At 40.4% G+C, this 16,687-nt stretch overlaps 1 protein-coding gene across 13 annotated transcripts; it reads right to left on the bottom strand.

The window, feature by feature from the left end:
• Positions 1 to 177: 177 nt before the first annotated feature.
• On the bottom strand, positions 178 to 16,377 carry fxr1 (FMR1 autosomal homolog 1). Of its 13 annotated transcripts, XM_080886913.1 has the most exons (19): positions 16,283 to 16,377; positions 13,150 to 13,202; positions 11,517 to 11,610; positions 11,341 to 11,412; positions 11,099 to 11,247; positions 10,794 to 10,887; positions 10,471 to 10,587; positions 8,853 to 9,023; positions 6,893 to 6,971; positions 4,999 to 5,108; positions 4,749 to 4,844; positions 3,641 to 3,866; positions 3,335 to 3,428; positions 3,120 to 3,229; positions 2,587 to 2,796; positions 2,238 to 2,354; positions 1,544 to 1,626; positions 1,215 to 1,408; positions 178 to 1,085 (listed from the first exon to the last, which is right to left on the bottom strand). In XM_080886913.1, the coding sequence occupies exons 1-18, from the start codon at positions 16,331 to 16,333 to the stop codon at positions 1,220 to 1,222; spliced, it is 2,115 nt and encodes a 704-aa protein (XP_080743039.1). In that variant the 5' UTR covers positions 16,334 to 16,377; the 3' UTR covers positions 178 to 1,085; positions 1,215 to 1,219. The 13 variants fall into 13 exon arrangements, with proteins under 13 accessions (XP_080743039.1, XP_080743034.1, XP_080743046.1 ...); XM_080886908.1 differs by having other exon boundaries at positions 178 to 1,408; XM_080886920.1 differs by having other exon boundaries at positions 178 to 1,408; positions 2,277 to 2,354.
• Positions 16,378 to 16,687: the final 310 nt, after the last annotated feature.

Raw genomic sequence — 16,687 nt, 5'->3', positions numbered from 1 at the left:
TTAATCAGCATCAAGCATTACTCGGGATGTACGTAATGAAACAATGTTTAGGAATGAGATGTTTCCAGGTGGCCGAGCACTGATGGTACATATCTGTCCAGCACTAAACGGTAACAAGCCAGTTTTCAGACTCAACTACAATCACGTTTTAAACAGAAGAAAGGTTATGTTTCAGTGCAAAGAAAACGACTCTTCTACAGTTTCTTTTCCAGACACGATGTAAAAGCATTTCTTCTGTGACCCAAGTGGTTGCATATTGGAAAAACAGGAAGCAGCTAATGTGAAATTCTTCAACAGATATATTTATTTATATATATATATTTATATATATATAAAGGATAACTGGATTCATCCCCACCCTCCCCACAACGAGAACAGACACTCCTGACTTTAAAAAGATGCCCCTAAAATCTTTTTGGGGTGTTTCAGTGGTTGCCTTCACCTCCCGCAGTACCATAAGAGAACATTTAGCACATGGAGACGCCGTGTCTGGTTCCGCTGTGGCAGATGAAGGCTAACACAGAAACAGGTGAAAGGATTTCAGATGGCATGCAGAGCCAGGCAACGACATGTTGAATCTACTCTCAAGGCACGACAGCTAATCACGTTTATGTCAAACATACTTGGGGTTTCCAACAAGCCAATCTGCACTGTGCTACTGCCCATGCAGATCAGTTAATTTACATCCTGAAATAAGTTTATGGAAGCATTTTTCTGGATCCAACTAGGAAAAGGCTTTTTAAAACCCTGCTGTGATGTTTCTACGAATAGAAAAAGGACTGCTGCATTCATACCACAGTATGGGTTTGACTGGAATCCCTGTCTGATTTAATAAACGCTGTACTCAGTGCAGCCTCTCCCAGAGCTCTCAGTGAAGACAGGACTGAAAAGCAGTTCATGTACACATCTGTAAGTTTATGTGTGTTTGACTATCTTTGGCAAGCTCATACAGGAAGAACTATTGTAAAAAAAAAAAAGAAAAAAAAGGAAAATGAATAGTTGGATAAAACAGGTGTAAAAAGGGAGGTTCAGGTTCTGACCTCTGAAACTTGCACAGCGGAACAGGTCACAAATATTTGGAAAATCTAAAATAAAAAAGAGAGAGAGAAAACAGTGCTTTAAATGTTATGGTTCACTTCTGAAGCTGCTCCAGTCATGGAGATTCAATCAAGTGCAGCTCTAGAAGTTCAAATATTTGAAACCATTTTCCTTGCCCTGACTACGAGAGTCCATTAACAACAGCTTGTGGGTTAGATTCCTCCTTGTAGGAGACTTTAGTGGACTTCTCAGTGGAAGACCTGGGAGCTCTTGTGCCATTGTTGCCGTCGCCATCGGCTGCACCGTTAGAACCATTAGTGGTTGCCACGGCAGAGTTTGGGCTGTGTTCGGCGATGACATCCACCTGACCCTAAACAGAAAGGTGGGACAAACAGTGTGTGATGGGTGAGAGAGAATGACGAATGAATGACGAACACTAAATCACCAGTGACTGCCAGGCTTTTAAAGCAGCGAGAAGTGAGGATATTGTAAACTAGGTACTGACCACATCCTTGTTTTTCTGGGAGTCCTTCTCGATCATCTGTCTGCTCTGAGACTCAGCCCTGGATATGTAGTCAGCCACAGTAACTAAACAAATACAACAACAGAGAAAATAAACTATGAAAGCACATGAAGACTGACTCCTTCATACCAGAGCAGAGGCACAAATCTGTTTCAGATATTCCAAACTTCATCAGGATTGTATCGTCTTCACAGTTCTTGTAGATTAGTGAAACACACACAACAGCAGCATTTGCAGTGTGAAGTGAATTACTATTAAACCTGTGTACACAGTTAAAGAAAAAGTGCCCTTTCTCACAGTCTGAGAATAACCTTTTTACTAATTATGCATTTTAGATTCAAGATTACACCAAAATATGTTAGAACAATTTACAATGACACACCACACAAACAAGACTATTAATTGCTGTTAATGTCAGCATGACAAAGCAAAAGCAAGTTGTGACAAAGTTATTGGTAAAAAAAGGTTTTCTGCTAAAAAGAGATGCATACTTATATTTCTACGTACCAAACCTTGTTAGAAAATGCTATATTACAGTATTGATCAGCCATATTGAATCAAATAGCAAAAGCCAAGAACACGACTGCTCAGTTTTCCATAGTTTGTGTTTAGCATGGTGTTGGTGGAACACAAACAAACACAAGGTTTTTTTAGTCAAGTCATTCAGAGTGCTCACTGGAGGAGGGCACACTAGGTGATCCAGTTGCCTGGTTACCTGGCTGCCTCTCTTCAGGCAGACGGTTTCTGCGACGTCGGCTACGATTACGACGTTGAGGTTTAGCTTCCTGGTCATCTAAAGGTGTCAGGTCATCACAAACAGAGGGATTGGGGTGGAGGGACTTACATCGCGATCTACAATTGTCATCTACTTTGAGCTGCACTGACGCCCTTTATGTTTCAAAATAGAAATGATGCACTGCTGCACAGTCCTGACAGCTCAGAACAGCAGTCGGTATAACCTGAATACACTGTGTGAGACGACAACAACAACAACAACAACAACAAACATCTAGTAACGTTCATACCTGTTCCATTTTCACTCATAGAGGCGTTGTCTGACTCGCTCATGCCATCAATCAGAGTGGTATCCTCGTCTGTTCTGCGTCGCCGAGATCTTCTGCGGCGGTTAGCAGGCAAGTTGGAGTCGCTAGCATCTGTATCAGCTGTCTGATCGGTCTCTGTGTTTACCTCCAAGGCTCCATAGTGATGGTTATCCTCATGGTCTCGAGGCCCTGCTGCACATACAGGATCAGATTAATAGGCAAAAACTTTCAAACAGAACTTTAACAGAAGAAAATGATAACTTAGAGTGTCAATATATCTGTGAAGGTTCCCAATCATCCAGGTCGTAGTCTAAGGAACTTGGAAAGAAAAGCTTCTGGCCTTCTTTAAGTTTCCTGAAAGACGTTTCAAGGAAACTTAAAGCTTCAGTCCAGAACTGAAGAAGCTTCTTGGATGAAACGTCTTCAAGGAAACTTAAACAAGTCCAGACGCTTTTCTTTCCAAGCTCCCTAGACAAATTAGAGTGTCCCTACTTTCCTTGAATTATCAATTTTACCAGAGCTGTTGCTGTAACTTCCTCTTCCTCCACGTCCCCTTCCCCTTCCTCGGCCGGGTCCTGGCCTTCTGCGGCCATCTCTCTGTGGCCGTGGGCCTCTCTCCCGCTCCCTGCAAGTCCACCAAACCAAATGAAATTGATTACACAGAACAGCAACCAGCAGTTTAGTCAAAAACTGGTGAGATAATGCAATATATGGATCACAGTAACCTCACCTTTCATGATCTTCTCCAGCCAGAGACCAGTCACTCAGCTCATCTTTGCGCTCAGAATCTGTCTCAGAGGCGTTGGACTGCTCTGAGGTGTTGCCTGAGTGTAACCAAACACGTGTGAGAAGACAAAAAAAAGAAAGAAAGAAAGAATAACCCACATAAAAAGGATAGAACAAAGAGGGAGAAAGAAGGAGATAGTTATACACCTTGTTACAGGTGCGAACAATCCAAACATTTGACCTCCTGCATGATTTTACTGTATATGTGATTTTTTTGCACATATAGCGTTTGATTTTTAGAGATGCCTACCATATCCAGTGCTGTAGTTGTGGCCCCTGCGTCCACGCCCTCGGCTGTTGTAAGAGCGACTGCCATGCACGGACGTAGAGGAGGCATTGGCATTGTTTTCTGTATTATACCCGCCTCCTCTCTCCCCCCTCTCTCCCCTGTCCCTGTCAACTGGTCGGTGGCCCTGGGTAACCTGACGCAACTGTTCGTCAATCTGCATCCGTTCCAGACGAAGCTGCTCCACCTCCTAGAGCAAAGGAAGACGATAAATAACACAAAAAAAGCAGTATGTTCTAAACTAAATAAATAAAAAATGCAAATCTGAGAGCTTTGTTTTAAAATAGTCATCACGGCACACACATGCATAATGACCATACACACATCTACATCACATCCAATTCGCCTTGTGTTGTTTATTCTTAATCTTGCTAGGCTGCCTCCCTGTGTATAATCCACAATCTGCCTCAGCTCTTCCGCTAGCTGTGCGCCCTCTGCAAGTAGCTCCACCATGTCCTACACACAAACGGTGCAAAACAAAGCACACACGAAGCACCAACGCAGCACAAAACATGCAAACAGCACAGGACCCACACATACACATGGTGTAAAATGGATACACAGCAAAATACAGACTGCAGAAGAGCAAATTTCACATATCTATGAATCCTGCACTACGTTTTTATATAAGATTACTTGCTAAAGACTGAATTGGTGGTAAATTAAAATCCAGCTCAACAATACGGAAACGAAGGCTTCATTGTAACTAAAGTAACGGCCTCCAATATGAAATATTTTGACAATATTGTAATATAATCATTTCAATATTATTTCTATTTACTGCATACAAACATATTTTCCATCCTTCTGCACTTAATATTCAAATCAAATTAAATATAAGAAATTATAATAACACATCTGAGAACACTATCTGCAAAGCACATACAAAAAGCAATCCTGCTTGAGCAATGTTTATTGTGTGCTGTTTCCATGCTAAAAGCCGGGCAGTGTCATTAGTCTTGTGCCAGAGTGGACATTAAAAGCAGCTTGACATAGCTGGGAATTCACATTGCAGCATTTGAAAAAGGTTAGCAAACGCAACACGCAGACACACGCACAAAGGTGCTCGTACATTTAGGTAAGAGATGTGGTACTCCAACAAGACCTGAACGTTGCCAATGCTCTCCTTAGTGCCGACAAATGTGAATGGGACCATTCCCTGTGTCAACAAAACAAAAAAACACAACACAGATGTTAATATGGGACTGTCCAACTAAATGACACTGTTTGTACGCTCTGTACTCCTATAGACTTTTAAACATCTGTCATAGGGATCAGTGCTTTAGCAGTTGGGGGTAAACACATCGCAGTAGCAGGCTTACTTCTTGTCTGGGCTGCTTGGTATCGTTGTCTCCTTCTATCCTGACACGCACCACACCGGACTTGTCCACTATCTCCTGGATGACCTTACCATTTTTACCAATCACTTTGCCTAAAGACAAAGAAAAGAGAAAAGGATCAAAAGGTAGGATGTCGCAGCTTAGGTCAAAAAGATGAGACACTAGTAAACTGAGGATATATAAGCACAGTACAGAGAGTGCAGAATTATTAGGCAAGTTGTATTTTTGAGGAATAATGTTATTATTGAACAACAACCATGTTCTCAATGAACCCAAAAAACTCATTAATATCAAAGCTGAATGTTTTTGGAAGTAGTTTTTAGTTTTAGCTATTTTAGGGGGATATCTGTGTGTGCAGGTGACTATTACTGTGCATAATTATTAGGCAACTTAACAAAAAACAAATATATACCCATTTCAATTATTTATTTTTACCAGTGAAACCAATATAACATCTCCACATTCACAAATATACATTTCTGACATTCAAAAACAAATCAGCGACCAATATAGCCACCTTTCTTTGCAAGGACACTCAAAAGCCTGCCATCCATGGATTCTGTCAGTGTTTTGATCTGTTCACCATCAACATTGCGTGCAGCAGCAACCACAGCCTCCCAGACACTGTTCAGAGAGGTGTACTGTTTTCCCTCCTTGTAAATCTCACATTTGATGATGGACCACAGGTTCTCAATGGGGTTCAGATCAGGTGAACAAGGAGGCCATGTCATTAGTTTTTCTTCTTTTATACCCTTTCTTGCCAGCCACGCTGTGGAGTACTTGGACGCGTGTGATGGAGCATTGTCCTGCATGAAAATCTTGTTTTTCTTGAAGGATGCAGACTTCTTCCTGTATCACTGCTTGAAGAAGGTGTCTTCCAAAAACTGGCAGTAGGACTGGGAGTTGAGCTTGACTCCATCCTCAACCCGAAAAGGCCCCACAAGCTCATCTTTGATGATACCAGCCCAAACCAGTACTCCACATCCACCTTGCTGGCGTCTGAGTCGGACTGGAGCTCTCTGCCCTTTACCAATCCAGCCACGGGCCCATCCATCTGGCCCATCAAGACTCACTCTCATTTCATCAGTCCATAAAACCTTAGAAAAACCAGTCTTGAGATATTTCTTGGCCCAGTCTTGACGTTTCAGCTTGTGTGTCTTGTTCAGTGGTGGTCGTCTTTCAGCCTTTCTTACCTTGGCCATGTCTCTGAGTATTGCACACCTTGTGCTTTTGGGCACTCCAGTGATGTTGCAGCTCTGAAATATGGCCAAACTGGTGGCAAGTGGCATCTTGGCAGCTGCACGCTTGACTTTTCTCAGTTCATGGGCAGTTATTTTGCGCCTTGGTTTTTCCACACGCTTCTTGCGACCCTGTTGACTATTTTGAATGAAACGCTTGATTGTTCGATGATCACGCTTCAGAAGCTTTGCAATTTTGAGACTGCTGCATCCCTCTGCAAGATATCTCACTATTTTTGACTTTTCTGTGCCTGTCAAGTCCTTCTTTTGACCCATTTTGCCAAAGGAAAGGACGTTGCCTAATAATTATGCACACCTGATATAGGGTGTTGATGTCATTAGACCACACCCCTTCTCATTACAGAGATGCACATCACCTAATATGCTTAATTGGTAGTAGGCTTTCGAGCCTATACAGCTTGGAGTAAGACAACATGCATGAAGAGGATGATGTGGACAAAATACTCATTTGCCTAATAATTCTGCACTCCCTGTAGATGAAAGTTTTTGTTTAAATGTTGCTGAGAAGTTGAGCAAATAATGTACTGAATGAATGAATGACTTGTTACTAATTACTCATTGCTGTTACTAAATACCAACTTCTTTATCCCCTTCTTAAAATAGTTGAATCTACTTACCAACAAGGTTTCTTGGCACCTGGACCGAATCCTCTACAAATTCCAAGAAGCTTCTGGCTTTCTTTACTGCCTCTGCTGTCTAAAGGAAGACACAGGGTCGCTTACATATATTACACACTCAGCTAAAACATATACACAACCCAGTTACCACTGTACAACATGTACAGTATATACACAAAGAGCACGTCTAAAGAGTCCCACGCTATTTCTCTTATAAATAACATTCTCCATGTGAGACCATTAAAAAAAGAGACTTAGCAAATCCAATTTCATGTCAGCATTTTCATATTACTTCACACATAACCTGCCATACAGGAATAATTATGGATTCTTTAAATGGTGTTCATTTCTTTGTAGGAATCTCGTCAACTAAAAGCAACAATTTCATAAGAAAGATATGTTATTACTTCTTTCTTGTTCACCATTAGAGAAAGCATCTATACTGTTTACCAGTTTAAGTGCACATGTTAAACACCATGTCACCCTCGTCATCACTTCTCTTTCTCACATCCTCACTGGCAGGAGCTAAGACGTGAGTGACAACCATGTTGTTGTATAGAATAATAAAGCCCTGCTGATAATTCAATATATACTGAAAGACAATTTAGCCAATTTAAGCTCGATAAAATACTAAATATTTACTGATTTTGTTGTGGAAATTACTTTTACTTTGCTTTTATATACAGAGGGTAAAGTATGTATTGAACAGGTCACCAATTCTCTAAGCAAGTATGTTTCTAAAGGTGCTTTTGACATGAAATTGTCACCAGACATTGGTAACAACCCATGAAAAATGTGAAAAAGGGCATGGTAACTATCAGTAACTAGAAAGCAATCCTCCCACTTAGTGCAAATTCATTATCAGCTGATTCAGTCCCAAATGATGGCCTATAAAAAGCTGTCCCATTACTAAGATGTCTCACAAGAAACACACAAGACGGGTAAAACCAATGAGCTCTCGCAAGACCTTCACAACCTTATTGCTGCAAATTTTTCAACATAAAACGACCTCCCTATAAGATTTCAGACAGCAGAGTGAAAAGAATTATTAGAAGAGTTGTTCAAGAGCCCAGCAACAGAAAGACCTGGAATCAGCAGGTACAATTGTTTTAGTACAATTGTACTCACCACGCACGACTCCATTGCTGAAGAAAAAGCATGTTGAAGCATGTTTAACAACAACATTTAGACAAGCCTGTGAAATACCCAGAGGAAACAGTCTGGTCAGATACCAAAATGAACCCTTTGGATGCCATAAGGCACTGCACTGCATCACCCCACAAACACCATACCAACGGTGATGTTTGTAGCTGGGAACATCATGGTGTGGGGCTGTTTTTCAGCATACAGCACTGGCACGCTTCATATTATTAAAGTAAGGATGAACGTGGAAAATGTGCCATGACATTCTTGATAAAAATCGGCTGCCGTTCACCAGGATGATGAAGATAAAATGAGGATGAATGTTTCAGCAAGACAGTGATCAAAAACATACAGCCAAGTGAACTCTCAACTGGTTTCAGAGGAAGAAAAAGCTGCTAGAATGGCCCAGCCAATCACCTGACCTGTCTCCTTTATAAAATTTTCAGAGAAAGAACTAAAACTCTTCATAGAAGAACCCTTTAGGATTTAAAGACTATTTATGTGGAAGAATCACATAAATCCCACATTACAACTACTTTTCCATACAGGAGGCGCCTTGAAGCTCTCGTCACCAACAAAGGCTTTTGTACAAAGTACTGAATGAACTTCAACAACTGAGACATTTCTCATTATTACACATAATTTATGGACATCTATGGTTTGATTTCTTTGCATGTATGGATTGGCCGACATCTGGTGAGAATTTATGTCAATAGCATCTTTAAAAAGTGACTTAGATCATTTTTGACATGTTAAATAGTTATTTTACCCGGTGTACAATCCAGTAACCCTACTACCTCCTGTATTACCAACCTACCTCCCCATAAATCCTGAAATTGCCTGACTCCTCATCCAGCTCAATGGCAGTTACACCTGGAACCTTCCGGGCTTGCTGGATGTTGCTACCATGGCTGCCAATGGCCAGGCCCATTAGATCCAGTCTCACTGTAAACTCTTCCTGGAAGGAAGACACCAAGTGCCTGGAGTTCTACGAAAAACACAAGACATAGTCAAAACCAATGAACTCAGTCAGCTCTGTCTGAAGCTTTCATCCTGTACAAAAACTGAACAATAACAAATTTAAGTGTACTGTTAATTTAAACTCAAAAACTATATGCTCGACCTTACAGAGGTTAAGATTATTGAAATATCTTTGGTAATATGGTTGTGTCCAAGGATGCTGAGCTCATGGACTGACAATGATCAGAGGAACTGCTAGTGGCTTGCCAATCAAGGCATTTTTTTGTCTTGTTTTTCCATGCATTACATTACACTTATCAGATTCATGAGTCATTAACTTTATCAGCTTCACTATATCTTCATTTCAGTATTTCTACATATTACTGACACTTGTGACACAGATGCAACTTCAAACTCTGTAAGGAACGGCTACACTGATCCACCATCACAAAACTAGAGGTCAAAGAAGAAGAGGATTCCTGTCTGTAGATGTAACTTTAAAGTATTTGGAAAGATGCTACTTTGTCTTCTTTCCTTAACTTCTTTAGATTAAAAGATTAATATGTATGAGGAGCACATGATGCAGGGCTGAGCAGAGACAGGTGAGCTACTTCAAAAAGAAAATGAAATTAAAAAAACAACAATCAAAACAGACTGAACAAGTTTGTTGGAAAAAAAGTTTAGTTAAAGAAAAAAGTCTGTCAAATGTTATAACTTTATACAGTTTTTGCTGTTCAGCTATCATCCGCCTACTTACAGTCACCCAATGATAGGCTAAACCATCCATCACTGTATATCAGGGGTGGGGAACTCCAGGCCTGAAATGTCGGTGTCTTGCAGATGTTAGATATCACCCTGGGTCAGCACACATTGAATCAGATGATTACTTAATTACCAGCCTCTGGAGAACTTCACGGCATGTTGAGAGGGTAATTTAGCCATTTAAATCAGCTGTGTTGGATCAAGGACCCGCAGGACACCAGCCCTTGAGGTCTGGAGTTCCCCCATCCCTGCTGTATATGAAGGCCACCCTGCTGGAACAGCACACGTTAGTTCTTTTTGAACTGGAAGTAGAAAATAAACTTGCCAGTTACTTACCTACTTCTTTCTTTCTTTTTTTCTCTTATTTTTAAGTTTCAGCCACACAGCTTGCATTAAGTGCACCGCACTATGTTAACCCCACTCTCCCACCTCAATTATTGTATTATATTATGGTATTATACAACAATCAGTCTGGAGATCACTGCCCAATACTAAATGGCACAATAAAAAGCTATAAGCAAAACGACAATTGCTCAACTAAAAAGTATAATTTGGCTATTGTTTTAGCTTACTTTAAGCAATAGGATTGTATTTTACCATTTACCATAATAAATGGCCTGAACTACCAACTGAGATTGTTCCAAGGCAACTACAGTGCATACAGTAACCCCAGAACATCTCAGTAACAGGTCTTTTTCTTGCCATCACCCTACCTCAAGGTGTTTTGTGGCTTCCTGGTTGCGTGACATTAGAAGTAGCTTGGTCCTGAGGCTGCGCAGGTGCATGTCACTCAGCAAAGACACACGCTTCACTGTCGTCTCGTTGGTGGACTAAAACACACACACACAGGAAATAAAAAGACTTATGCAAATATGTGGGGATACTCCTCTGCTCATAATCACTAAAAGAAATGAACAGCTGAGTCATGTATTAGACAAACATGCAGGGCAGGATAAAGGTGTAGCACATCGTGCATTAGCCTTGGTGCTACTGTACATATCCACATGTCACCACAGAATCACAGAAAGCCAGTTACCACAATCACTAGTTGGCTGGTCTCAGGGCAGTATGAGATGTGAGAGGCTCCCACGGCTTTCTTGAAGTCTTTATGAGCATTTTCATTCTGGCACCTGTCCACAAAAAACAAAAAACATATTACCTTCCAATCCTTAAACAAACAGTTCACATCTACTGAAAAAACGAGACAGACCATATATAACAGGTACAATAAAGGCTCTACTGCATATACACACTCTCACTGCTAATGAACTAAACAAGCCTGTGAATTTAGTTAAAATCTGTCTGTCTCTAATTTTGTTGCTGTAAAGGTGCTGTACATACGCTTCTTGTAGATCCTGAGGAACCGGGACAAAGCACTTGTGAAAGGAGTTCTTGGTGATGGCCTTGTTGGTGTTGACCGGACGCAGACGTTCAAAGGTCACTATTTCGTTGTAAGTCGCGTCACAGGCTGCATACTCAATCACATAGAACTGGAAATATGGAAAGGTTCAACAAAAAAAATGAATAAGTAGAATACTCTTCATAGTGCCTATAGTCACATGTACAAAAAAGGTTTTACTCACATCTCCCTTCATCATGCGGACTTTAGCCAACCACCAACCACACGGCTCAAGTTCAGTGGCTCTAGAAAAGATCTGCCAGGAGACGAAAACATAAGCAGGATAAGGCACATATAGAAAGAAGCAGGTGAGGACAAGAGGAAAAGAAAAAAGGAGAGAACTTATATCTGTGTCCTTACCTCCACCTCGTCACCCTCTCCAATCTCCTTCTTGACATCAGCAGGTGGGGGCATCCTGACATCACTGAAGGGCACTTGGCGTTCTGGCTGCCAACTGAGAAAAAAAAAGACCCCATTTTTTTCTTTTACCTAAAACATGGTGGTTCTGGATCTATGATAAAATATTAAATTTACATGTTTTATGAAAACTGGTCAAATGCAGAAGAAGTAAAGACTAGAGCTGGGCGATATGAGATTTTTTCATATCACGATATGTTTTTTTCATTTCAGGCGATAACGATATCTATCACGATATAAGCCAAATAACTATATTTGTAAGATTTAAATGTGCCGTTGCTCACAAGTAAAATGTGAAATAATCAGCAGCTTGTTTTTATTTAAATATTTATTTCCCATAATAAGTTCAACAGGGTAGATGTACTTAAGGAACATGAGACTTTTTCAGATAAATAAAGGCAAATATTGCAAACTACACAAAAGGCAGCCACTAAAGCGTTTAAGTTTCAAAATAGAACAAACGAAACAAACTAAATTGTCAATTCCACTTAGAAACAAAATATTAATTCTAAAAATAAATCTTAGTTTGTTTTACAGAAGAACAGACAAAACTGACTAACTTTTGTCAATATCAAATAAACTGAGAACTAAAAGGAAATTCTCAATCTCTCCTTGTTGTATAGCTGAGCTTTTCAAACAGTTTTAACAGTTACTTTAGTCTGACAAAAGCCGAATGACGAATTAGCGCTTCCAGTCAGAGACTGAGGCTATGTCCACACGTACACGGGTATTTTTGAAAACGGAGATTTTCCGTTTTCGTTTTAAAAAAATAATCCCGTCCACACATAAAGGCAGAAATGAAGGAAAACGCTGCTATGAACATGCCAAAGCAGCAGGTGGCGCTAGATTCCTAACCGTGCCGAAATGTTGGCCAATCAGAAGTCTAGAAGCCTCGGTGGGAAAAAGTAAACAAAGCTGGGGCATAGAAGCAGAACAGAGTCGTATGTGTGGACGGACAGTAACTGTGTGTATATGTAAGCATTTAAACACTGCAGAGAGTAGAATTAACAGTAACAGTATTGTAGAAATTCATTTCACCGAAACAATAACGCGGCGCACAGTGTGACGCATGCACCAGTTTATTGTATTTCCAGACTTGCTTTCGGCACAATTTACAGTGCACGCTACTCTGTTTTTTGTCAGACTTGAAATAGCCGAAATACCTTCACACTACGGAACTTCTATGGCTCTTCCGTTCGACAATCTCTCCGGCATTGGAACCATCATCTGTTTTCTCTTCGGTCACGCTCGGTTGATTTTTCTAGTCGGCACACTCATTTCCTCCATTATGCGCTGGCTCCATTACCCGCTGGCTGCTTCCCAAACAAACACACGTGCGGCTTGGCACTTGTGCTGTACGTAACAAGTCACGCGACGTGACGCTGCGGCTGTGATTGGTTCGGCTCTGCGCTACTTAATTTGGATTGGCTGACCTTTTAAAAAAAAAAAAAAAAAAAAAAAAAAGAGGACAAGAGCGGCGAGGTCTATCGCGATAGCTTAATTTCTCTATCGAGTAAAAGTTATATCGCGATACATATCGTTATCGTTCTATCGCCCAGCTCTAGTAAAGACTCACTTGTTCTCAAAGGCAATAGTGAGAGAGTCATCGTGGATATCTTTGACAAAGCCCTGCAGGAGGGACAGAAACACAGATCAGCGGTTAAATATAGTTCCTGCTTTAAAAGAAGAGTTTTTTATGTCTAGCAGAAAAAGTGACATTTTGGGTATGGGAACCCATTTTTTTTATTTTGTGCATGCACACAAAGTATATACGCATTGTTGACAAGATGCACACTCCTGCTGATTGTTTGCCACTATCTCATCTCTATACAACTCACAGTAACATGCTAAGATATGCAAAGCACTAGCAAACAATTCTGAAGAAAAGTGCTAGGATGTATACAAGGATGTGCACAATAATGAATTTAAAATACTTAAAAACCCTGAATGAAAAGAAGCAAATTGAACATGTTTGTTAAAACACTAGGATACAGTGTGACAGCACAAAGTGTAAAACTGAATGTGAACATAACTACGTTTCCCACAGATTTAGATTCAATTTGTTGCAGGAGGTGGGCATGTGCACGCAGATAAGTGATCTTGAGCTTTTGTGTATAGAAGGCACACACTGGCTTTCTTAAAAGAACTATTACATAATGTGTTTATATTATCTGATTTTTAAATACTTTTCTCCCCTGCAAATAATTTAATAACCAAGTAGCATAGCCTCCCACAGCTTCACTCCAACTTTCAGGATGTTGGATGTCAATTAGCAGCTGACTGATACTGATGACTGCCACAACACTCAGCAGCAGAGGTCTTAAAACTGGACTAGTAAAATCTGAAAGCCATAAACAAAGACTTCTTTCAGCTGGTCCCTTCAGGGGTTGCCACAGCAGACCATCTGCTTCCATGTCACCCTATCCCTAGCATTCTTCTTTGTCACACCAACAGTCTGCATGTCCTCCATCATTACATCCATAAACCATCTGTGATGTCCTCCTCATTTCTTCCTGCCTGGCAGCTCCATCTTCAACATCCTTTTCATCCATCTCAGCCTTGCATCTCTAACTTTGTCTCCAATATGCTCAACCTGAGCTGTTGCTCTGATGTACTCATTTCTAATCTTGTTCTTACATTACATTTTCTAACTTAATCTAAACATCTTCACTTCTGCCACCTCCAGCTCGGCCTCCTGTCTTTGAATCAAAGCCAAACTTGCAGGCAGTGAAACCAGCAACTTTCCAGAAAACGTACCAGAAAACAAACAAAAGAACAACAAAAACAAAGGACAATGGCAGTGGCAGTGAACTGAAGAAAAGTATTTTAGTGAGACACTGACAGCTTCATGAGCTTCTTCAGGTAATTCGGCAGTTAGATCAATTACTATCAGAGAAAGAGAGCTTTGTTGTCACTGTCTTAGTTTATGTTTTAACATGTTTAACACTGCATTTATTAGCATATTAGAATATTATCTGCAGTAAACAATCATACTTTCTTACACTATGTGAGATAGCATGTTTGAAACCTTAGTACGTAACCAAAACCGATAATAGTCTAGCACTACTATTTAATACTGTGGTATGCTAATACTGTGACAGTGACATCAGCACCACTGATGGTAACAGATAGTGACCAACACAAGATAGTTTAGTGTGTAAAATATCTAAATAAATAAAAAACAAAATGATATATTTGATAAGTATGGACTTGTTTTGCAAGTTTAAGTTTGAACTGCTTTCCAGCATTTGACAACATTCCTATCACAGGGTGGAAGCTGCAAAATTACTTTTATATATCCTTTATTTATCCAGAAAGTGATATTGACATTACAAAAGCCTTTTTCAAGACAGATCTGGCCAAGAGGGCAGTGGAAAACGCAACAAATATATCATCACAGTTCTTTCATACACAGGCACAATAACAGAGAGACATAAAAACACTGTAAAACTAGTCATTTCCTTACTTAACGTATAACTCCTACATAAATCCTAATGACTACAGTCTATTTAACAACATAAGTAAAGATATCATTAAAAAAAGCCCCAACAAAAAGAAAACACACACGCACACACAGAAACATCAGAAATCAGTTTTGGCAGTGGATCATTTTTTGGCACAACGCCTGTGCTAGAGTCAAACGTGAGGTACCCAACACTACACACCAGACTTGGAAGTACTGAACCCCAGGTTCAATGCGTTCAGACACTTATTTAAGCCATGTGTCTCGCTTGCGTGAAGGACGGTGTTGATTACATTCAAAGAAAGCACACACACGTATGTCTAAAGAGTTTAAGACACAGGGGTGGCAGAGTGGACAGAATCGCCCAGGGAAAAAAAGGGGTGTGTTAAATAAGGAAAAGCAATGAGAACAGTGTGAAAATGCAGTAGTACAAAAGAAGTCATGGGATGTGAAGGTGAGACAAGAAAGAAAAACTTGAAAGTCTGGAGAAAAATGAGAAGAGAGAGGAGACACGGGGAGAAGAGGCGAGGGTGTTGCTGTGGGCAGCACGTCTAGAAATAGCTTTAAAGTCGATGGTATCAGTGACCCACTCGACATGCCAGCTGGTCGGGATTGACAAGGAACAGCTGGCTCACACATACCGAAAAAAATAGCTTCGGAATGATGGAGTATCAAATAATAGACAGCGACAGTCAGTCGTGAAGTCTGTGCAGAGAGACTTCAAAATCTCTCACACCACCAACCATGGTGCCTTCACAACACGACACACTTTAGTAAACTGCGTCAAGGTATAATGGGCTGGTCCTCCGTGTTTCTGATATCAGCTCAATAGCCAATGATGACACATGCAGATACTATTTACTTCAGCAACATCTTTCGACGTCAACAGCTAGGCAACTATCAAGTTAGCTAACTTTCAGCTCGAGAAAGCGGCACAAGAAGTCAAATAAAATTAATAACACCTGCTCTGTGTTACGTATTCAAGTTATCGCATGCAAGACTGCGGTTCTTCCAAACTGGCTTTGAAGAAAGGTCCTCAAAAGTGTCAGCTGGCGAGGACATGGGAGTGACGCTAGCTTAGCTTGCTAATTATGGCTAGCATTGCTAGTACAAGCTAATATCGAACTCTCGGGTACGTACAGAGGAAGTCGGATCATGTTGCCACAATCCACGAGACTTAAACTAGAATACTGTACCGTATGAACAACTTTTATGTTTGAAACTGCATTGATAAGCCGGTATTTACCTTGTAATAAGCCCCGTTGGAGCCACGGACCTCCACCGCCAGTTCTTCCATATTGGAAACGCAAAGGATGTTGGGACGACAGGTGCTCCTTCAAGCGTCAGGACTTGACAGCTTAGCACCAGTAAAATGTATAACAACGAGTACATGTAAAATTTGCACATTTAAAACTGAATTAAAATGAAAATATAACTTGTTATTCTAATGTAGCTTACCTGACAAACCAAAAGTGAAACTACAAAAGATGAATGCCCTTTTATTTATGTTTTGTAGTTTTAGTCCCGTTTTATTGTGCTGTTGTAATGACCATTAGAAGACACCTACTAAATCACTTTCAGTACATGTTATTCCATTCTTTGCAATAACACAGACAACCAAACTGACCTAGTCAAGATAGCTGATTCAGAT

This window comes from Rhamphochromis sp. 'chilingali' (assembly GCF_963969265.1).
Source record: "Rhamphochromis sp. 'chilingali' genome assembly, chromosome: 7".
Taxonomy (NCBI): Eukaryota; Metazoa; Chordata; class Actinopteri; order Cichliformes; family Cichlidae; genus Rhamphochromis; species Rhamphochromis sp. 'chilingali'.
Note: the sequence above shows the minus strand (reverse complement) of the source record. Positions and strands in the feature narration are given on the sequence as shown.

Excerpts from the sequence above, each read along its gene's own strand:
- fxr1 (XM_080886908.1), bottom strand. The coding sequence starts at position 16,333 with ATGGAAGAACTGGCGGTGGAGGTCCGTGGCTCCAACGGGGCTTATTAC. Across the intron at positions 13,203-16,282 it reads CCAACGGGGCTTATTACAAG|GGCTTTGTCAAAGATATCCA; the intron begins GTAAATACCGGC and ends TCCCTCCTGCAG. Across the intron at positions 4,845-4,998 it reads CCAAGCAGCCCAGACAAGAA|TTGACACAGGGAATGGTCCC; the intron begins GTAAGCCTGCTA and ends TTTTTTGTTTTG.